This window comes from Mirounga leonina, unplaced genomic scaffold, assembly GCF_011800145.1.
Source record: "Mirounga leonina isolate KUSES-001 unplaced genomic scaffold, KU_Mleo_1.0 Mir_115, whole genome shotgun sequence".
Classification (NCBI taxonomy): Eukaryota; Metazoa; Chordata; class Mammalia; order Carnivora; family Phocidae; genus Mirounga; species Mirounga leonina.
Window position 1 is genome coordinate 78,400,679 of NW_023270268.1, and position 24,670 is coordinate 78,425,348.

The window sequence follows — 24,670 nt, forward strand, 5'->3', positions numbered from 1 at the left end:
CTACCTTCAGCTGGGGCATGCATTCTGCAATTTGTCACAGTCCCCCTCGCCACCCACTGTTTATTAGGTATTGTTCATTACACAAAGCATGTCGTTCACTGATGTTGTCTTTCTGGATCTTGTATTTGAGTATGAGACTTTTGGAGCAAAGCAAATCATTTCAGTGTCAGAAAGATCATTGGTGAACGGATGTTGCCATTGTCCTTCTAGGCATGCCGAGAACCTGAACGATGGTGCAAGCATTGTCTCGCTGTGTAAGGCATGAGAGAGACAGAGAAGTCAAAGAAGACTGGGGTTTTTATTTTGGATGATAAATGGGTAGGATCCCATAAAATCTCACATGCAGGATGAAGAGAAATCTTTGGAAAGGTGGCCTTGTATTTAGTGTGGTCCTTTGCAGTTCAAGGCTTTGGAAAATATCAATAAGACTGTTGAAAATATACCTATAAGTCAGTAGCCTCTTTGTGCTGAAAGATGAGAGCTTAACATTATGACCTGAGCAGTGGTATCCTTTTTTTTATTTTTCATTGTCTGTCTCATACACATTATCATGAACTCCAACGAGTTGTCAGGCAAATGTCCATTCTTGAAACCAGGAAAACAAATAAGGAAAAGGGATGTATGAAATCCCTAGACTGGTCCTATAATTGTGAGTGATATTTCACCCTGGGGACAGCAGAAACAGTCCTTAATTAGTTCAGTTGATGTGAAACAAATGGGTAAGGTTAAAATGTAGATTTCAGATGAGTTATAGTCATTGGGCAGAATTTCTTAGGGGAGGAAAAGTTAATACAAAACATGAAGCAGGGCCAGGACTAGGATGAGAGAAGTAACACTTCCGAGAACCAGACTGACGGGGATTCTCAGGCATTTGCAAGACCCTGAGAAAGGGTGCCTCCTTAAATTTTGTTCCCTAAGTGCCTCACCTGCTTCCCCCTAGTTCCAGTCCTCATAGGGAGTTTTTGCAATTTAAATAAGTCATAAATATTTATGATTATAAATTGTAAGATGTTATTCTTCATCCCATGAGATTCCATGGTCATGATTACAATTACTCATTGGGGATTTATAATCTTCTCTAACTACCGTGTATGTCCCCACCATAGAGTAATATAGGCAGAACGAGCTCTGGGTTGAGGCTCTGGATACCATGAAAGCCCCAAGACTTGTCTCATGCGTTTCCAGGTGGGGCTGAGCTGATGGGATATCACTGGAATATCCAGTGATAGGCAGGGACTTGATAGCTGTTTAAACTGGCATTCTGCAAGGATGGATCCCTCTCGTCCAGTAGCTTCTATGGATACTGATGTAGCAACCCTAGATTTTGAAGGACCATTCACTAGCAGATCAGCATGCCAAGCTGCTAGAGGAAGGAAGTTTTGGTGTATTTGTTTTAATATTAGGACTGGATTATTCATTTGTTTACTCTAACAGTTTTATGGAGTTATAGTTGATATACAAAGAAAGGCATATATTTAACGTGTACAATTGAATGAGTTTGGACATATGCAAACACCTGCCATACCACTGGCACAGTCATAATGGACACATCCCACACTTCCCAGAGTTTCCTTGGGTCGCTTTGTTTTGTTTTTTTTGTAGGAAGAATACCTAACATGAGATCTGCCCTCTTAACAAATTTCAAAGTGTACAAATTGTTAACTATAGGCATTATATCATATAGCAGAGCTCTAGAACTTACTCATGGAGCATAACTGAACCTTGACATGCATTGAACAATAACTCCTCATTCCCCACTCCCCGCACCTCCTGGCAATCACGATTGTATTATCTCCTTCTACAAATTTGACTGTTTTAGATATCTCGTGTAACTGGAATCATGCATTATTTGTCCTTCTGTGACTGACTTATTTTACTTAGCATCATGTCTTCCTGGTTCATCCATGTTATTGTGAATAGCAGAATTTTCTTCTTTTTTTTTAAGGCTGCTTAGTATTCCATTGTACGTATATACTACATTTTCTTTGTCCATTCATTTGTCAGTGGACACTTGGGTTGTTTCCAGATGTTGCCTACTGTGAACAGTACTGCAGTGAACATGGGAGTGCAGATCTCTCTTCAAGACCCTGATTGCCGTTCCAGATCTTTCCCTTATGGCATGCCGTTTAGTCACAGAGATGAGGAGACCGGAAATAGACCTTTGGTATTATTTAGCCCAGCCTCTTTGTTACGTAAATAAGAAAATGGAGGCACAGAGAAGGGAATCACTGGACTTGAATTACAAAGCAAATGTGTTGGTGAGGGGTAGGTTCAGCTGGAGTGACACGAAACAGTCATAGTGACAGAACAAGGTAATGTTCATTTCTCTCTCACCGGGGAAGTAGGGGATCCAGGAAAGTGGTAGGGAAGGACCCATTCTTTTGCTGTGTTCCTCTGCCATGCTCAGCCTGGCTTCTCATGAGGGGTCAGGATGGCTGCTCCATCATCTCAGGGGACTGAGGGCAGACCCCTTCCCTCTGAGGATGCTTCCCTTTCACTTTCAACCCTTTGGCCAGAACTCAGTCTCATGGCCAAACTTCGCTGCATTGAGGCTGAAAAATGTAATATATATTCTGGACAGGAAAGGAGGGGAGAGCAGCTGTAGGGAAACAACTATCAAGGGGCATCACAGCAAATTAATGACATTTCCAGGACTAGTGTTCTGTTTCCAGATGCCTAGTCAAATGCTCTTTCTATTACACCATAGATTTTTCTCATAGACATGTGATCTTTAATCAAAGCCTGTAAGACTACTTTGAATATGTACAAATTCATCACTTGTATATCCATACAAGATACAATGTCTCTCCTTTGCTTAAGAATGTTTGTATTGGGGCGCCTGGGTGGCTCAGTCAGTTAAACGTCTGCCTTTGGCTCAGGTCATGATCCCGGGGTCCTGGGATGGAGCCCCACGTCGGGCTACCTGCTTAACAGGGAGCTTGCTTCTCCCTCTCCTCCCTGCTCGTGCTCTCTCTCTCTCACTATCTCTGTTGCTATCTCTGTCTCTCTCTCAAATAAATAAATAAAATCTTTTTTAAAAAATGTTTTGTTATTTAATTATTAATCCTGAGGCCTCATAGATAGGAGTCAGTCAGACCCACATTTAATTCCTGTGTGTCAATTTGTGACTTTGGGTGCATATGAAGAAAAACTCTAAACCTCAGTTTTTTCTTCTCTCAAATAGTGGTATTTTCATCACCCTGACATTGTTTTAAGAATTAAATGGGACAGTATCCAGGGAAGGGCCTCGCCCCGTGCCTGGTACAGAACAGGTGTCTCGTGCTGCAGGTGTCAGTCCTGTCTCCTTTCTCCTTCCTCCCTTGGGGTTCTTCCAACCAGAAGATGACCTCATTTCCCAGAAAATAACTGTAAGGAATCTAAATCCCTGACTCTTCTCCAGATACCCGTAATCAATTTGTTCAGATGCATTGTTTGTTTTTTCTTGCTTTATAAAAACTCAAATGCCAGCTGATCCTGAAAGATCAGGAAGCTCTGGCACAGTCATCGAACTTTTTAGAAGTTACGGATGCCTGAGCCCCAATCCCAGAGATAATGATTAAATAGGTCTGGAGGTGACCCAGGAATCTTCCATTTGTAAAGCTGACTGGTGAGTCTGATGCACTGGTGTGGTGCAGGCAGATCGATCTGGTGATAGACTGGGGTTGGGGAAACGGGAGGCTGAGAGGCCAGTGAGGAGGCTGTTGTCATCCCCTGAGTGGGAGGTGATAGAACAATATGGCAGCGATAGCAAATAATGGATGGGATTAAAATATTTAGTGGGCAAAATAATAGGACTTGGGCCCAGTGGGATGTAGAAAAGGTGATGCTCACCCTGATGTCCAACATCTTTCAACAGTAGCAAAACTGTAGCTCTTGAAGTTGGTCTGACCTGAACTTATTGGTTTGAAGTAAAGGACAGGAGGGACTGTAGTATATAAAATATGATCATTAATATTATGAAAACCCTGGAACCATGACCCAAATCGGACAAGATAGAGTATAAGCGGGACAAAAGTCAAATCTTATTCTTAGCTTAAAGAATTAACTCTAAAGTATACGTGAGGGTCATTTAATTTAACAGATGTTCATGTGAAAAACTAAAGACTTGGAGGGGAAACCATGTGACCCCAAGATCAATAATAATAAATAGGGCCACAGAAAAGTCAACGCAGTCTTCCGCTGCACCTGTATGAAGACGAGTGTGCAGAGCAGGGGATGCAATAGTTCCTGGTGGGATGTGTTCCTTTCCAGGCCCCACACGTCAAAGGGAACCTGACAGACTAGAACTTGTGCAGAGAATGGTGGTTAGGAGGACAAGATGATGGAAATCATGTCCCATAAAAAAACTGCTGAAGGAATCCGAGTATTTATCCCAATAAAAATGACAAACATCCCCCCAGACCCCACCTGTCTGTAGTGGACTGTCAGGGTCACACTAGAAAAAGAGCATGTGGCATGGGATATGGGTTGGTGCCATAGTCTTTGAAAAGCGCACTTTGTGATAGCATTTCCCACAGCACAGAGAACACTCTAGAGGGTCCCTACTATTGTGAAGGTATGAACAGTGCTGTGAAGGAACAGACGTGGAGGGAAAGGATTAATGAAGGAGGCAACACTCACATGCCCATGGCCCTGAATGTTGAGCCATCTAACTTGTAAAGAAAAATGTTCAAGGCAGAAGCACCAGTGGATGCATAGGCATGCAAGAACAAGGAGCATGGAGTTGGGTTGAGCAAAAGCTTGGGTTGACAGGAACAAAGACTGACTTGGGGGAATGGCGGGATAGGTTCCTGGAGAGGGGAGGTGAGACAATATCCTGAAAGGCCTTGAGTGTCAAGTCTGGCACTGGGGGGTGGTCACTGGCTTTAGAGTACCACTTATAGAATGATCCTCTAATGCAATCTCCTCCATCTCCATTATTTCCTGCCTTTGATAGTAAACATACCATCTCTGTTAAAGTTTGCTTCCTAGCTTATACCGAACGAAGACTCTAAACCATCAAATCACTTTAGATTTTTTTTTTTTTTACCCACCACAAACAACTCTAGGATGGCATGCATTTGAACAAACCAAAAGTGATTTCGCTCTTCTAATTTTCAGAGCTTTTGGCTGGTTGCAGAGTGAGAAATTCATACCTTTTTCAAGTAGCGTGGGTTCTTTTTTCCCAATTCCTCCCCTCCATCTGGTTCTCTGGAGGTCTTGGAATCCAGGAAAGTGTTAGTTCACTGTGCTGAAATCCAAAAAAGACTGCTAAACTGTGAAAGAAAATTTGCATTCCAGAGACACTGGAAGAGTTAGTCCCCCGCCCTTTTGCAGCAGCAAAGAGAAAACATCTGTATTTTCTGTCCCCTTTGTCTTTCAGCAGTTACGGAATGGAAAACCCTGCACTCTTGTCTGTCCCTTTCATACCTCCTTAATGTAAACCACTTCGGGGTCCTTGGGGATAGAGAGAGGAACCAAAACATGGAATTATTTTATTTCTGGTGTCAGAAAATATTACAGCCAAGATACAGTTTAAGGGAAGTAAATCACTTCGCCGACTTCCCTTTGTGCTCCTCAGGAGGCTATGTTCTCGTGAATGGGTTCCAGAACCGGGCGTTTGAAGTTCACATCAACAGCACTCTGCTCAGAAGGAAACTACACAGTCACAGCCATGATGTTGGCATGTCATTAATGGCCTTTCTAAGCGACGGTGCTGTCTTTTGTCTTCCATCAGCAGAAGTGTAATTAGAAGGGCTTGTTTTCAACAGAAGCCAACTCATTGCCAAATTTGTTCAACTGATCTCCAGAGAATCGAAGTTAGCTCATGGCCCTCTGGCTGTTCTCTTTGCCACTCCCAGGAGCTAGAGGCTTAAAGTTTTCCCTTTCTTTTGAAAGAGGATCAAGTTTGGTTCAAACAAGCTTTTCTGTCATCCCCAGAAGTACGAGGATAGACCTTCCGTGACCCTAGTTGTTTGGCTCAGACCACTTGTGGCTTGTTATAATTTAGGAAGTAATTGCAATTCATAAAGCCAGGTAGAAAATAAACATCTTGGCAGAGTTGAGTTGCAGGCAACTCTGGAGGGAGCCGACACGTGAGGAGAATGGTATTGGGAACATTTCTAGTCTCTGCTTGCAGATCCTGACTCTAATGGATGATTCACAGTGGATTTAATTCTGATCTGAATTGTGCAGGCAGGCAATCATTACTACATATACATGCAGCTGAAAACATCATTACTTAAACCCCTGGTTTTAGGTTTTGCCCCTAGATGGGTCAGTTACCCACGATGAACAAATGCTGTAAGTAAAAGAACATTGTCCTACCAGTGCTGTGTGATTAACATCAGATCCTGTGTTTTTTTAGCAAAATTTGTAGCACTAGTTTTTTTTAGAAAGATACTTTTGCTGGGATGGACTCAAAGAACCAAGAGTTGGAAGAGACCTTAGACGTCAGTTTAATGCCATTTACTTATCTCATTCAACAGACACTTACTAGGTGCTTGGTATGTGTTAAACACTGCTCCGAGACTGTGAATGTTGGTGTGTCTCAAACAGACTGGCAGGGAAGTAAACAGCAAGCAAGTCAGCAACCAGATGCATGAGGTGCTATCAGGCAGTGATAAGGGTATAAAGAAAGTAACAAGGCAATGAGATAGAGTCTGGCTCAGGAGAAGAGGCTGCAAATAGGGTGGTGATGGAAGGCCATCTGAAGGTGGTTACGGAATTTCGGGCACGTCTGTGGGAGTCAGTGCTATTGGATGACTCTCTGGAGTGTTCATTCCCGATCATGCATTCATTTCCTTAATTAAATATTTACTGAGCTTCTTCCATGTGCCAGCCATTTTTCAGTGACCTGGGGTTGAAGCGGCAAACAAGACAAAGAGCACTGCCCTGTTGAAACTTTTGTTGGGTCCTCAGACCAATCATAGAGCTTCAAGAGACCAAGAGGTCTACTTAATAAAGTCTCTTATTGGGGCGCCTGGGTGGCTCAGTTGGTTAAGCGACTGCCTTCGGCTCAGGTCATGATCCTGGAGTCCCGGGATCGAGTACCGCATCGGGCTCCCTGCTCGGCGGGGGGTCTGCTTCTCCCTCTGACCCTCTTCCCTCTCGTGCTCTCTGTCTCTCATTCTCTCTCTCTCAAATAAATAAATAAAAAATCTTAAAAAAAAATTAACCAAGATGGTATTATTAAAAAAAAATAATAATAAAGTCTCTTATTTTATAGGTATAGGAATTTCAGCCAGCAGAAGGAAATGCTTTCCACGGGCCTCACTGCCAATGGCTGGCCTTCCAAAACTAGGCACAGCCCTTGCCTTACGGTCATTTCTATGTCACCATACCATGCAGGGTTTCCATAAACATCTACTTCAGCAGTCCTAGTTTCAAATAGTGCTGGGGTAAGCATTGTGATCCAGAGATAAATCTTATTCCCCATGGAGGCCTCCTGTCCACTGTAAATTGAGGGTATTCAAGATGGCACCTCACAGGCATCAGGGACTTAGTTGAAGAGCCTGTGACAAACTACACCGTCCATGAGACTTGTGCGTGCACACTCTAAATGCAAAATATGTACCTGTTCCAGCACTTACTAGGTGTTCCACATATGTAAATGAAAGAAAAATAGAACAACACAAAATGTCTGTTGAAAACAAAATAAAAATGAGAGGAGAAAAAAGCACTCTCCACTTTCCAAAACACAATATGCATGGGATTATGGATGCCTATGTGTATATCTCATATTATGTCTCCTCTCTGTGATAAGAGCAGTGGAAAGTAGGCTTAGTTGATTAGTCAGAGACTGAAGAGCCAAGAATTCGGATCTGTCCTCACGTGGAACAGTAATTTTGCCCAGAGAAAAGGACTTTATCACAATATCTTTACATCTCTTGACATTCTTTTTTAATTTTTTTTTATTTTAATTCCAGTATAGTTAAAATACAGTGTTATATTAGTTTCAGGTGTACAATACAGTAATTCAACAATTCTGTACATTACTCAGTGCTCATGATAAGTGTCCTCGTTAATCCCCATCACCTATGTCACCCATCGCCCGACCCACATCCCTTCTGGTAACCATCAGTTTGTTCTCTATAATTAATCTTTACATTCTTAAGAGTGCATTTTACATTTCTTATCTCATTTAATTATCAAAATTCTGTAAGGTATACCGTGATAATTAGTAACAATAGTATAATTAGTATCCCATTCTAATAGATGAAAACATTGACACTTAGATGATGGAATTTTGTTCAAGAAGCTGTGAAATTCCAGTTATTCCAGAAAGTGACTGCCTCAGTGGAACCTATCTGAGTTCTGTGAATAACCTCTATTTATAGGTTACAAGTAGCAGGAATTACGAAAAGTGAACCTAAGACATCAGGCCATGGCCTAGGATAGGATTAGCTCTCCGAGTCATTGGCCAGAGGGCACCCATACTTATCGGTGTGAGATGACCTTGTTTTGACAGTGTTTTGACAACTCAAGTTGTGTCATATATTCAACTAATAATTTTTCATTTGTGATGTAAGTAATTATGTCAACAACTAACCAATATTAGTTGTCATATTCTTATTGCTAACAAGGGCCAGAACACCAAAGAGAAGTTTTGGTACTCCAAAATGATCCAGCATGGCGTCTGGGAAAGAGCACTATATAGAAACTGGGGCAATTGGGCCCTGAACTCAGCTCTTTCCCTAGTTTACAACATTGGGAATTGCCTTCCTCAAATGCAGTGTCCTACTATTTAAGGGGAGAGAGTGGAACAAGATGATTTTCATAATTTTTTTCAAGCTCAGGCAAACTATGTACTTGTGAAAGCCTGTGGCATGCAGTTTGCTAGAGAGTCATAACTGCATTCAGTGTAATTGGCATTACATGAACTAGATAGAGATACCTAGGAGAAACTTAATTGGAGGACAGTGTGAAGTAGAAGAAAGAGCAACTTTGTCTTTGAACTTAGAAGACATTGGTTCAAATCCAAACACATTTATAGTCATGTGGCATATAAGCAGGACAAGAATTCTACCATTCTACCTGCTGTAATACATTGCTGTAGAGATTAAATGAGGTCTTGTTTGTGTGCACTTCGTAAACTTTAAAAACTCAACCAAGACAAGCTCTCAGTTTTTGTTTGGGTAGTACAAAATAATGTAAATTACTTTTAAGAAGGACTGAGAAATTTATGGGTTTGAGGTACAATAATGTTTACATAGAAGTAAGAACAGCTTTTCCACAAAATTCCTAGGAAGCAGGGGGAGAATCTCTTAGGAATCCAGAAGCTCATTTGATATTATATTATCCAGTTGTCCCAGAGTATCATACACAGGATTCCTTAAGTAATCCATTTTTTTTAAAAAAAGTAGAAATATGAAATTCTTCTATAAAATATAGAAGAATTGATGGTGAAGGACAAATTAGAAAAAAAAAAATTGAAATGTGGTGCCTAAATACAGTAATTCAGCTAAGTGACCAAGGAATGCCAGTTAATTAAATATATGTCCTAGACCCTTAGAATCTGTAAGGAGAATGAACACAAAACCAGTTAGTATACAGCAGGCCCTGGGCACTTCCTTTCATCCATGGATCTCACTTAGTGCTCCCAGCACTGCACTGTAGACATTTTCACTCTTATTCAGTAGATGAGGAAACTGAAGGCCAACAAGGTCAGGCCCACCGCCTGGACTTCCCAGCCCAGGTCTCTCAAAAATCTATCGCCACTTGTCTCACTGCGTATGACAGACTCTCTGCTCTGGCTCCTGAGTTGACAAGTCCCAACAGACTGTACCTTGAAGGTGTTGTGAAGGCAAATCTGTGATCTGACTTGGCTGGGAAGGAAAGGAATTCTCTTCCTTTTTGCCCTCTCACAATAGTCTCCATGGAGTGCCGTGTGATCTTTTAATTTTGCTCCTGGCATGAAGGCCTGGCACTAGCATCAGGGCTCAGCCCCTCCGCCTTCATCATACACCCCCAGGGTTATGAGACATTCAAGAGAACTGTTGAGGGAAAGCTAGCGTACTACAAGGTCTGCGCCATTTACGGTAAAATGCCACCTCTCTAGGCCTTAAGGTATAGATAAATTAATGTCCTTTAATAGGAATTTTTTTTTAATTTCCTAAAGCTCAGATCATAATCCCAAACTGAGTGCTTCAGAATAAGCAGAGGGGCTTTATTTACTTTGTGGAGAATGTGACTTGTGGCTCATGGCAAAATTGAATAAAGTAACTTAATTGTTCTGATCTTTGTATCCTTTCTGTCAGCCTTTTTTCTTGTGGTGTGAGGATATACTTCTTAATTTTAAATCCAGTTTATTTAGTCCAAATATACACAGAAAATTTTGTAAGAATTTTTTTTTCCTAAATTCTACATGACTAGTCCTGCATGTCCTTTGTTTCTGTTAGTTTGACACACAGATGGTGGTCTCTCCGAATGTTGACTTCCACTTCACCCGTGCTGCTCAATACACTGATTTTGTTACAAACGCTTCCTGTGAAATGAATTTCGTTTCAATGTAGGCAGACCTGACCTGAGACTTAGATAATGAAAACTCTCCTTATAACACGTTAATTCCAAAGAGTGTTATAATGGCCTTTTTCTTTTTCAAGAGCCAACTCAAATCCCACCCAGATAGGTTCCCAGCATCACACACTACCACCATGCTGCCTGTTCCCTCACCATTCAGAAGTAATTACTCTCTCCTCTGTGTTTCCATCACACATTACTCATTCCTCCATAATAGCGATGTGTTCTGCCCTTTGCCTCTAGTCAGTTATTTATAGAAGTGTCTGTTCCTCCCACTACGTTGGGAACCTCTGAGGGCAGGGATGGTATCTTTGTTCTCTCTGCCTCTGTACCTGCCAGGATGGTGAACATTTTGTTCCCCTCTTTAGGCTTTCTGCAATGCTGAATTAAGTGGGAAGCCTGGCTGCTCTGCTCATCAGAAAATCATGCAAGAAGTTTCTTTAAAGGGGATTGATAGGAAAGCTGAGGTAATACAGGCATTGGGTGCAAAGAGTTGTGCTCAAAAAAAATTAGTGGAAGTGAACAAAAAATAAGGATGCTGAGTTCTTTTACTAAATTTCCAGTTCCATGTTTCATAGTTGTCATTTTTGTGTGTGGCTAATGACCTCAAAAGAAAACACATTCTGTGGGTTTGATGCCATCTAATAAATTGACTCGAGAGTTTTCCTATCGTTAAAATTTAGAATTCTCATCTATAGAATAGGAATTTTGATTCTGATTCAAAAATCACAGTCATAGGCATCGGATGACACTGGTCTTAGCGTTATTGTTTTTGATCTGTTTCAAAGCGCATATTAGATACAGATACAAAGAGATACAGATACAGATTTAGATTAAAATATAGATATAGGTGGAGTGCCTGAGTGGCTCAGTCGGTTAAGGGTCCGACTCTTGGCTTCAGTCCAGGTTATGATCTCAGGGTCGTGAGATCGAACCCCACATCGGGCTCCACACTCCACATGGAGTCTACTTGAGATTATCCCTCTGCCTCTGCCCCTCCTGCTCGTGCACCCCCCCAAAATAAATAAATAAATCTTTAAAAAAAAAAGATATATGTGTAGGTGAAGGACACTTGGAAAGTGAAAAACCTTTTAATAAGAAATGTGTGCCTCACTGGGGGGCAGAACCGTAGGGAGGCGCTGTACCATAGTATCTTAGGAGAACTACCAAGGTGAAATGATGTCTTCATCTACTGGGAAACCCAAAAGTACTGCCATCATTTGGGAAGTCTTCTTGATTATCAACATCAAGAAAAAATTTAAAGTACAAAATTAAGGTAGGGAATGTAATTCTTTGAGTTTCAGTAATGTCACTCCGGCATTTCCGTGGAGGTGTGCTGAGTCATAGCCCTCTTCTCACCTTACTGTACCACACCGCTATTTTGTTGGGAACACCAACACTTCAGCTGTGCTTTACAGCCTTCCACATCATGACCCATGTGGGAGAGGATGTCGTTCAGTTAGCATACTGGAATCAGCGGATGGGCCTTCTCCTGACCCAAGTTGACCACTCAGGAATTATGGAAACCTCTGGCCCCCTCTACCCCTCCTAAATGCGGTACCCCTGGAAGCCAGCAAAGCACCCTCTGTCTTAGCCTGCCTATTGAGAAGTTCTGGACTAGAGAATTGTTTTGCATGGTTAAATAGAATCCTTTTATTTTATGTACATATCCAGAGTTTATTAATTCATCATCTAACCGGTATTTGGGGAACAGCAATTTTATGCAAGGATACTGCTGTAGATGCTGGGGATGCAACAGCGAGTTTTCTATCTTACCCTGTGGGAACCAATGAAATTGACAGTAGACAAACTGTGTTAAGATCTCGACATATTTCCTCTCTTTATTTATAGGCGGGTAACTTGTAAGTAGCCCACCTGAATGCCTTATGTTTGTAATATGAAGCGTGTCTTCTGAAATATGAAATAAGTATAGTGTGTTGGGGCAGGGGATTAGCCACTGGAAGGAGAATTAGGAGACCAACTAATCTAACTCCAGATCTGCTACTAGGTGTTTCCCCTCTCTGCATCTTAGTGTCTGGAATCTGGTAGTTGGACTAGAATTATGGTTTTTAAACTGTACGTATGGACACCACCCTCTCCCCCACCACCACCACCCTGACAGCACCATCCTTTCATGCTCTTCATCCAGAAGTGATTTGGGACTGCTTGGGATGTGCTTCCCTGGTTAACTGTTGCCTTGAGCGAAGGATTATGGGAGAGGCAGGCAAGAGAGGGGAGTTGAAACTCCTGGACAAGAGTCACCTCTAAAGATCTTAAAGGCCTAATATCTTCAGACTCTTCTTTTTTCCTTGTTATTCTTATCCAAACAAGACCAAAAGTGTATCTAGAAATGAGATGTCACCCTCGTTTTTTCCAAGAGTCTTTTCTGTTTCAAAACTGCTTTTGTACCTAAAAAAACAATAAAGATTGAATATAAGATCACATTTTAATTTTATGAAATGAAAATTTTAACATTTCTAAATGGCAACACTTTATAGTCTTCTGAATCTTCAAATACTTATGTGCCTTGATTTAAAATACTCACCATTGAACATGCATACACACCTAGGCAATATGTAAATTTTGGAACTATTTTCCCTATCATCTAACTAGTAGTTAATGCTTCTGTTACCTATATGCTTCATTTATATTCAGATGATTCTTCTAACTCTTCTGCCTGTGAATTAGACAAGTTATTTATACAGTACCCAAGGATAGAAAAGATACAACCAGATTGTATCTCTAATTTAAAAACAGTTACATTTGGGAGTTTCGTGTACAAGATTTGTTTGTGACTTTATTTTTATTTTCACTTAACTTTTTGCTTTTAATCACAATTGTATTGCCGTCACTTCAGCAAAGTTTATAAGCTGTGCCTTTTGGTAGCTTTCTTGTTTTTTCTGCTACTCTCACATCTCCCTTTAACCATACCTTCGTTGGAGTAACTGCCTAAGACATTTTCTATAGATTCTAAAAAAAAAATCCTCAAACAGTGCCTAGAATTCTTGAAAAAAAAAAAAAGAAATCTAGACTCTTTGTTCAGCTTCAGCTGTAAGGTGCTTCACAGCTGGTGAGCAGTTGCTGACCCTGTGTCAGGAACTATGTAGGTCCTGGGCAAGGATGGTTATAGTGTGGATGCAGTAGCCCAGTGCTCAGATCCTTCTTTAGGACTGAGGCTTTCCTTCCCCCTGCCAACCGTTCATAGTGGAGTTCCTTCTCTGGTAATTACTCTCAGTTAAAGGGAACCTCTTCACCCAAGATCACTCCTCTTCCGTGAGAGCCTCCTGTATCCATTAACTGGTAGATGCAGGGGGTGTAAAGGCCCTACCCCCTAGCGTCAAGGAAGGACAAATGTGCAGAACCATCCCAGCCCCGGAGTTCTCCAGGGAACTATCAGATGCCTTTGCTGTGACTGCATTATGGTCCAGCTTCTCCCTCTGCCCAGGGGCTTCCTATACTCTCCCACAGGTGCTGATCTCAAAGACACTGTTCCATAACTTCCCATGTGCAAATCTTGGTTTCAGAATCTATTTCCTAGGAAGCTCTACCTAGGACTATGGCTCCATGCAGCAAGAGTGGGTTTGGTAGCAGAGGTTGACGCAAATCGTGAAATTGAGTACGTTATATCGGTGTCATCAGAAAAGCATCATATAATCCTATGGGAGTAGAAGAAGTGACTTATTTTGCTTGGGGTACAGCAGAGGGAGAATTAGAAGTGTTTTGCAGAAGAGGTGACATTTGAGCTTAACTTTAAAGAATGAATAGATATTCTCTAGGCAAAGAAGGATATGAGCTATTCTGGGCTTGTGAAAGAACATAGCTTATTAAAGAGTTGGCAAAGAGCTCAGAGGGGCAACTGGAAGGTGGGGTCCATAGGAAAGAGCAGCTGAGATGGATCCAGAGCCAGGTCATGAAACACTCTACTGATCTGGGTGGTTCTTATGCTGGAGTACGTTCTTCCTTCCTAAAACCCCGCCACGATACCCCCTACTCCACACACAAGATGCGTTTGAGTAGGCATACTTAGAGATGCCCTTATTTCACTTATTTGCTTGGAGACTTATTTTTCTATTTCCTTAAAAACTATTTTATTTATTAGCCATTTTGTCTTAACTGACTTTAGAAAAGCCTTGTGTTTATGCAAAGAGGGCATCTTTTGGTCTGGTTTTAAAATAACCTTCTATAAGAAGACACAAAGATCTTCCTCTGCCATTCTTGGAATTCTACCACTAGTAATTTCTGGAATTTCAAGTGGTTAAGACATAGTAAAGATTATACAGTCCAGGTTTCTAAAACATGAACCCTCCTTTCAAACTTAAGAGGAGAAATTACCCAGTTGTTTCTAGTATACCTCTAGTAATGGAAATACTGCCCTTTCCCCACTGTTGTTAACTCTTATCTATCACAGAGCAATAAAATTGTTGAGTTAGAACTAATCATTGTTTTACAGTTGAGAAAACTGAGGTCTAAAAAGAAGAAAAGATTTACCCAAGTACCCATGCAGTGGATATTAACAAAGCCAGAGGAACAGTCCATATTCTTCATCTAGCAACTTTCCCTCCCTGTGGTAACACGATTAATTCATCAGATCCATATCTTAATTAGGGAGTTACAAGAACCTGGGGTATTAGTCTCTCTTCTGTCCCTAATGAACTCCATGACTCAACGTCCAACTGTATTAGTGCTTTGGGTCTGTTTTTCACCTGTGAAATCAGAGGCCTAGACTAGAGGAACTCCTTATTCCCTCCTCTCTAACATTGTAAAAGTCCTTTACTCTTTATTTATTTATTTATTTATTTATTTATTTATTTATTTATTTGAGTGCATCCTTTTTTTGTGTTTTGGGGGTTTTTTTATTTAAATTCAATTTAGGTGCACCTGGGTGGTTTAGTCAGTTAAGTATCCAACTCTTGGTTTTGGCTCAGGTCATGATCTTACAGGTCGTGGGATCAAGCCCCGTATCCCACGTCCAGCTGCACACTCAGCAGGTAGTCTGCTTGAGATTCTCTCCCTCTGCCCCTACCCCCACTTGCTCTCTTTCCTCTCTCTCTCTTCTGTAAAAAATAAATAAATAAATCTTTAAATTCAATTTAGTTAATATACAGTGTATTATTTGTTTCAGGGGTAGAATTTAGTGATTCACCAGTTGTATATAACACCCAATGCTCATTACATCCCATGCCCTCCTTAATGCCCATCGCCCAGTTACCCCAACCCCTTAAACCCCCTCCCCTCCAGCAACTCTCAGTTTGTTTCCTAGAGTTAAGAGTCTCTACAGTTTGTCTTCCTCTCTGATTTCATCTCACTTTATTTTTCCTTCCCTTCCCCTATGTTCTTCTGTTTTGTTCCTTAAATTCCACATATGAGTGAAATCATGTGGTATTTGTTTTTCTCTGACTTCTTTTGCTCAGCATAATACACTGTAGTTCCATCCACATCATTGCAAATGGCAAGATTCATATGGAGTTCTTTTTGAGGGCTGAGTAGTATTCCATTGTATATATGTATATATATGTATAGACACATATACATATATGTGTATTATATACATGTATATGTGTGTGTGTGTGTGTGTGTGTGTGTGTATACCACATCTTCTTTATCCATTCATCTGTCAATGGACATCTGGGTTCTTTCCATATTTTGGCTATTGTGGACATTGCTACTATAAACATTGGGGTGCATGTGCCCATTCGAATCACTATGTTTGTAACCTTTGGATTATGATGATGATGATGATGATGATGATTATTATTATTATTATTAAGTATAGCTGATCTACAATGATATATTAGTTTCATGTGCACAACGTAATGATTCGAACTTCCAATTATAAAATGAATAAGTCATGGAGATGAAAAGTACAACCCAGGGAATAGAGTCAAAAATACTGTAATAGCTTTGTATGGTGACAGATGGTAACTACACTTAACATGGTAAGCTTCATAAGAGTCTTTACCCTTCCTCAAAGAGAAGGTGTGTCTACGGCTCCTAGTGGACCAGCTAGAGACTGAAAGGAGAAAAGTTCAGTAAAGGGAGCTGGCTAGAGATGTTTCATATGTCCTCCTCTACCATTTGCTAGCCAAGCTTCCAGTCAGCCATATTCTTAGAACCTTCACTTTCTGATTTGTGGGCATATTATAGTAATCTCACTTTAGGCATATTTTGTACTGTTTTTCCTTTGTAGCATAAATGTTCAGATTACCTGTCCTTTAAACAGTGCTTCCACAGACCCTAAAGTCTTTCCTTAGAAACTGACTCAACCTTATATGCTGCTGCTGGTTTTGAGTAAATGGGCTAAATCTTGCAGCCAAGCCTCAATGCAAACAAAAACATTCTCTTGTCAAGCATTTTCTGGTTTGTTCAACTCCATTACAGGGCTCCCTTTAAAAAAAAGTTAAAACCCACAAAGAGCACAACACAAGCCCTGGGAAGACAGTTAGCAGCCACATCAGCTCAGATCACCAGGACAGAAAAAAAGCAGGGCCCTCATTGTCCAGAGCATCATTTTCTCCAGACTTTCATCTTATGTTCTTCTGCTATTTTAACTTCACCACTTCAAAATGGGGGGAAATAGGTTAATAGTTGCCATGAGTTTAGACTGTGACCAGAGGCATACTAAGCAATTTCAGAACCTCCAGCAACCACAGCTTTGAGGAGAGGATGGTGATGAATTTACCAATTCATTTGGGGATGGATTCCAGAGTCTGGAGAGTCAGACCAGTCCAATAATGCCTGAGTAGGATGTAAACAGTTTTCCTTCATTCATTCTTTTTGCACACATTCATCCTCGGTTTAGTTTTATTCCAGGTAGTATACTGGGTATAGTATGAGACCGCAGAATACCTTCTTAAGACATGGTCTCTGAGGTCTGCATTACCCTGATACCAAAACCAGATTAAGGCACCACAAAAAAAAAAAAAGAAAGAAAGAAAAAAGGAACCTACAGACCACTATCACTGATGAACACAGATGCAAAAGTCTTCAACAAAACAGTAGCAAACCGAATCCAACAATATATGAAAAAAAAATCATTCAGTATGATCAAGTGGGATTTATTCCTGGTTTTCAAGGGTGGTTCAGTATTCACAAATCAATCAATGTGATACATCACATCAACAAGAGAAAGGTTAAAAACCATATGGTCATTTTGATAGATGCAGAAAAAGCATTTGGTAAAGTACAACATTCATGATAAAAACCCTCAACAAAGTAGACTTGGAGGGAATATACCTCAACATAATAAAGACCATAGATGAAAAACCCATAGCTAACATCATACTCAATGGTAAAAAAACTGAGTTTTTCCCCTAAGATCAGGAACAAGACTACAATGTCTACTCTTGCCACTTTTATTCAATAGTACTCGAAGTTCTAGCCACAGCACTCAGACAAGAGAAAGAAAAAGGCTCCAAATTGGTAAGGAAGAAGTAAAACTTTGACTACTTGCAGATGACATGGTACTACATATAGAAAGCCCTAAAGACTCCACCAAAAAAACTACTGGAACTGAACAAATAAATTCTGTAAGGTCACAGAATACAAAATCAATATGCAGAAATCCATTGTATTTCTATATAATAATAATGAAGCAACAGAAAGAGAAATTAAGAAAGCAATCCCATTTACAATTGCACCAAAAATAATGAAATACCTAGTAACAAACTTAACCAAGGAGATAAAAAAACCTGTACTCTGAAAACTATACATCATTGATGAAAGAAACTTAAGGTAACACAAATGGAAAGATATTCCATGCTCATGGATTGGAAAAACAAATATTGGTTTTTGTTTGTTTGTTTGTTTTTATTATTTATTTTGACAGAGAGAGAACACAAGCAGGGGGAGTGGGAGAGGGAGAAGCAGGCTTCCCGCCAAGCAGGGAGCCCGATGTAGGGCTCGATCCCAGGACCCTGGGATCATGACCTGAGCCGAAGGCAGACGCTTAACGACTGAGCCACCCAGGCGCCCCACAAATATTGTTAAAATGTACATAGTACCCAAAGCAATCTACAGATTTAATGCAATCCCTATCAAAATACCAACAGCATTTTCCACAGAACTAGAATAAAAAACCCTAAAATTTGTATGGAACCACAAAAGACCCCGAACAGCCACAACAATCTTGAAAAAGAAAAAACAAAGTTGAAGGTATCACAGTTCCAGATTTCAAGTTATACTACAAAGCTGTAGTAATCAAAACAGTATGGTATTGGCACAAAAATAGACACATAGATCAATGAAACAGGATAGAAAGCCCAGAAACAAAGCCACAATTACATGGTCAATTAATCTTTGATACAAAGGCAAGAATGCGCAATGGGAAAAAGTCTCTTCAAATAAATGGTATTGGGAAAACTGCTACATGCAAAAGAATGAAACTAGACCACTTTCTTACACCATACACAAAATGGATTAATGACCTAAATGTGAGATCTGATACCATAAAAATCCTAGAAGAGAGCACAGGCAGTAATTTCTCTGATATTGGCCATAGCAACATTTTTTCTAAATACATCTCCTGAGGCAAGGAAATAAAAGCAAAAATAAACTATTGGGACTATATCAAAATAAAAAGCTTCTGCACAGTGAAGGAAACAACAAAACTAAAAGACAACCAACTAAACATGAGAAAATATTTGCAAGTGACATATCCAATAAAGGGTTAGTATCCAAAGTATATAATGTATACAACTCAGCACACACACACACACACACACACAATAAATCCAATTAATAAATGGGCAGAAAGCAAGAACAGACATTTCTCCAAAGACATCCAGATGGCCAGGACAGTGCAAATCTAAACTACTATCAGAATGGCTAAAAATCAAAAACACAAGAAACAACAAGCATTGGCAAAGATTTGGAGAATAAGGGACCCTTGTGTATTATTGGTTAGAATGCAAGCTGGTGCAGCCACTATGGAAAATAGTAGGGAGGTTCCTTAAAAATAGAACTATCCTGAGATCCAGTATCGCACTACTGAGTTTTTACCCAAAAAATACAAAAACACCATTTTGAAAGGATACATGATTCCATATGTTTATTGCAGCATTATTTACAGTGGCTAAATTATGGAAGCACCCCAAATGTCCATCGATAGATGAATGGATAAAGAAGATGTGGTGTGTATATATACAATGGAATATTACTCAGCCACAAAAAAAGAATGAAATCTTGCCATTTGTAACAATATGGATGAAGCTAGAATGTATAATGCTAAGCAAAAGAAGACAGTCAAAGAATAACAAATACCATATGATGTCACTCATATGTGGAATTTAAGAAACAAAGCAAATGAGCAAAGGGGAAAAAGAGAGTGAGAAACCAAGAAACAGACTCTTAACTACAGAGAACAGACTGATGGCTACCAGAGGGGAGGTGGGTAGGGGATGGGTGAAATAGGTGAAGGGGATTAAGAGTACACTTATCATGATGAGCACCGTGTGATATATAGAATCATTGTGGTTTTTGAATCAGTGTAATATATAGAATCATTGAATCACTATACTGTACACCTGAAACTAATATAACCCCATGTTAACTGCACTGGAATTAAAATTTAAAACTTTATAAAGAAAGACATGACCCTTTCGCTAAAGAAATTGGTTTGCACAAATGTGCAAATAACTTTTTTAAGACTTTATTTGTCAGAGAGAGAGAGCAAGCACAAGCAGGGGGAGCGGCAGGCAGAGGGAGAAGCAAGGGGCCCGAAGCAGGATCCCAGCACCCTGGGATCATGACCTAAGCCAAACGCAGATGCTTAAGTGACCGAGCCACCCAGGCATCCCACAAGTAATTTCAATACAGTGGACACTGTAAGTGCTATAAGCAATGTTAATTAAGTACTTGGGAAGGGTAGAGAAAGAAGGAGTTGATTCCAACTGAAGGCATGCAGCAAGGCTTCACTGGAGAGTTGCCTTCTGACCTGTACCTTGAAAGGTCAAAATGACAAATTGTGGTTCATACTAGGCATTAGCCAGTGCACAGAAGTATGGAAGTCTCTTACAGGTTTGAATAAGAGTGAACAGTCTGAGACATTAGGGAAATCTGACCCTAGAAAAGGAGGTTGAGTGTCAAGTGAGGAATTAGGTCTTTTCACATTGTAGAGCCATAGAAGTTTTTGCTAGCAGCGAAGTTCCTTGGTCACATCTGTCTTTTGGGAAGGAAACCAGAAGTCACTTTGGGGATAGGGAAGTGTTACAGGAGGAGAGATGCAGACAAGGAAGCCAATCAAAGACTGTTGCTGTGGTTGAGACATTAGCACACTAGTTATCCACCTATAGGCATTTCCTACGTCATGGCCATTTAAAGGTTCTCATGGTTAAGAAGGCAATTCCAGTTCTGCATCTTTCTAATCAGATCCCCATCCCAGGTTTATTCTAGAGTGTAAACTCTGCATCAGTCCAGACATCTCACTTGGAATATAGCATGTTACTCGTGAAACATAGTTGTTTGGTAAGACAGCATGGGATTCTAGGGAAGGATGGAAAGTTAATAGCTAATTTTATCAGTCTTTCTGCGTCCTGCCTCAATATATGGTATCCTTTTGCAGGAGGGTTTTTGTTTTTCATTTTTAAAGTTCAGTGTATTTTTAAAGCCAGAAAAATTGACTTTCGTAATTCACTTCTCAAAACTAGAACCCCTCTAGATTCAACATTTCTATCAAGAGTTCACAACACTAAACTTGGAGGTGGTATTCGAATCAAGGCTTAAAAGAATCAAAAGCCTCCTTGATTCTGCTGAGCTCTGATTGGGCTCTGCACCCGGCATGCTCTGCGTGTCTCCATCGTCAGGCAGACCACTCTAAAATCTTAAGGTCCTTGGTGGCCCTACCAGGTTTTTGATGACTAATCGAGTTTTAGAATAGTGAAGTGTTCTTCCAGTGGAGAACCTGGGGTGTGTAGTTCAGGGGTCAAAAAACTACAGCTTGCTTTTGCTTTTGTAAATAAAGTTTTATTGGAACACAGTCATGCCCATCTACTTAGTACTGTTTACAACTCCTTTCACCCTATGACAGCAGAACTGAACTGCTACAACTGGACCAGAAATATTTTCTCTATGTGCCTTAACAGAAATGTTTGCCATTTGTTGCCACAGCAACAGTCTTTGATTGGCTTCCTTGTCTGCATCTCTCCTCCTGTAACACTTCCCTATCCCCAAAGTGACTTCTGGTTTCCTTTCCAAAAGACAGATGTGACCAAGGAACTTCGCTGCTAGCAAAAACTTCTATGGCTCTACAATGTGAAAAGACCTAATTCCTCACTTGACACTCAACCTCCTTTTCTAGGGTCAGATTTCCCTAATGTCTCAGACTGTTCACTCTTATTGCCATACCACCCTGCGATAGTGGTAGAAAAGGGAGAGAAGTCAGAAGACATGTGTTCTAAATCTTGAGTTTGCCACCCCCTATCTGGGTAGATTTAGAAAAGACCCTTGAGCTACTTGATCTGTTTCATGTGTCTCCTCGAGACGCACTCTGCCTTCTTCCAAGCACTGTGATAGGCACACGAGCCAGTGTGTCTGTAAGGTGCTGGTCATGCGGTAAGGGACTAAATGCATGGAGCTCTGCAAGTCCCAGCCTAACGCTGGCGTGTTTCTTTCCTCCCCAGAATACCCTGGAGCAGTGCAGCGTGTGCTCTAAGCCCATCATGGAGCGGATTCTGCGAGCCACCGGGAAGGCCTATCACCCTCACTGCTTTACCTGTGTGATGTGCCACCGCAGCCTTGATGGGATCCCGTTCACCGTGGACGCCGGTGGCCTCATTCACTGCATTGAGGACTTCCACAAGTAGGCAGTCTACTCTGTTCCCTCGAGCCTGCCAGTCCTCCTGGAGTCTGTTCTCACTGCCTGCTATCTGGGCCATGCATTCTTCTCTCTCAGAGCTGGAGAATCTCAGGATTTGGTGGGACCTTAAGAAGAGCTTGTTCATCACCTCCTCTAATGCAGGAATGGGTATCAGTTAACCCAGCTGGGCATTCAGTCTGGCTTCTGCTTGATCAGTCACATCTTTGTGTAGCTCTGATACTGAGAAAGTTGACTCAGCTGCAGAATATGTGTATTGGAAAGAAGAAGGACCCTGGGGTAGCCTTCCCTGACCTATACATGAACAAGATGTGTTACAGTGGACAAATTGCTCAATGGCTCTGAGCTTTTCAGTCTGGTCATTAGAACAGAGCCCGTCTTAAAGCTCCCCAGGTGTGACAGCCCAAGATTCTCTCTAGAGCTGACCTCTACATCTTTGCCCATCTTCAGAGAGGAGGTCACAGGGAGATGGAGATGGACACAGAACAATTCACTCCCTCTTCCTAACACAAGCCTTTACATTCCCGGTCTGCTTCATGTCATTAGCAACATATTCACATCCTCCCATAACCCGTTTCCCTACCCAAGCCTTCTCTTCCTCAGGACACTTTCTAATAGCCTTAATGAATGCAGCCTTGTGCAGTCTTTTGAGGAAGATTAGAAAGTAGATTCTCAAGGTCAAGACCGCTTACTCATGGGCCTGGAAAAAATGTGTCCTTATTCAGTTTTCCCATTCATTGGGCCCTCTTTCCCCTATTATAGCTAGGGTTTTCATGAAAATTGTACAGTTTTGTGTTTTGCTTCTTTTTATTTGGCCCCCTTCTTAGTTGGCAAATTGGTTGATGACATTTGTTGCATATATTTAGGAACGATACGAAAGCCATAGCGATGATCTGTAAGTGGTAGGCACAGAGGCTTTCTGGCTTGCTTGCTGGGCAGTCTGGGTCTTTGAGGATAGTCCAAAGTTCTCACAGAGATAAAGCTCATGTGGCTGCCCAGTTTGGGTCTCCATTTTATGACCTCCAGATGTGCAGTTTTGTGGGTTAATTTTCACCACTCTGTTGATTGTCAACAATCAGGAGGAAATTGCCACAGGCAGTTTGGGGACCTGAGACTCCACTGTTTTAAAAGTGAATTTCCTGACCACTTTCCAAGTAGCAAAGAAAGTGAAAACCTCACCAAAAGACGTGAGGCTGAATGAATTAAAAAAAAAGGAAAAAACAGGCAGGAATTCTCAACCTGAATTAGACAAGTAAGGGCTCACTTTGAAAGGGCAGTCACAGCATAAATTGTACTTCACGTTATTGATATTTTTAGCTTGTAATTACACATGAAAAAAAAAAACTGTATCTATTTAAGGGAAGTGAAAAGATACTGCTGGGGAGTGTGTTTCTGTCACGGTTTCTCTCCTTTCTTCGACGTACCCTAATCCAAGGAGGACTGGTAGATGTAATCCGAGCACACATGTTTCTGTTGCTTGGAAAAGACTGATCTATTACACCCCCCAACTAAAACAGGAAATCAATTCTGACAAATGGAAGTTTATATCTCTGCCATTTATCTTTCATTTCTAAGAGTGAGGAGCATAATTAGAGACTTGGGACTGGTGACATAAGTGGGTCTGAACACTCCAGAGAAGCAGTCTTAGCAGCCAAGAGGGAAGAACCATCTCCAAGCCCCAGCTCCACCTCCCAGCCCCACCACCACCACCAATTCAATGACATGTTAAAACATAAATTATTTTTTTTTTAAATAATGTTTTCTGCATGATTGGCAGGTATGTGGGGGGGAAAGCTTTTTGATCTTTTCACCATTTCCCAAAGGAAAATAAGAGATACATTTTACAGAACTCTATTTCTGAGCCTTGAAAGTACTAGAACACAAAACGGCTAAAAGCCCCACCCAGGGTGGGCACTGCCAGGCTAACGAGAGGGTACATGGGGGGATACAGCCTCCTTCTGCAGACTATTTTGGGGGGCCTTGTTCTTGGTCTCCCTCAATGAGCTTTTAGGAAACACCTTTCAATTCAATTCCACCACGTCTACAAAGAGCCCTCTGTGTGCTCAGTGCTAAAGGAGAGAGATACAAGGAGAGAAACTGCAGGGGTAGAAAATGCACAGACAGAGAGAAAAGCCCCTGTCAGCAAGGAGCTTGCCAGAAGGAGGGGGAGAATCAGCACAGAGTATGTATGGTATCAGGCAGAAGGGGCCAGACACGATGAGACAGGCATGGGCAAAGGCTTGAGCTGTCAAGTCAGAGGAGATTACTTGGCCCTGAGATCTGGGAGGCTTCTGGAAGCAGAATTTGAAGAGTATTTTAAGTGAGAAATGGAGATTCCTGACAGCAGGAACAACTCAGGAA

General features: G+C 41.1%; 1 protein-coding gene across 2 annotated transcripts in view; it reads left to right on the forward strand.

The window, feature by feature from the left end:
- LPP (LIM domain containing preferred translocation partner in lipoma) overlaps positions 1–24,670 on the forward strand; it is a 667,656-nt gene that overhangs the window by 622,025 nt on the left and 20,961 nt on the right. For both annotated transcript variants that reach the window (XM_034999808.1, XM_034999809.1), the window contains exon 10: positions 22,116–22,294. In XM_034999808.1, coding sequence (XP_034855699.1) covers positions 22,116–22,294 — 179 coding nt within the window. The remainder of the gene's footprint in view (positions 1–22,115; positions 22,295–24,670) is intronic.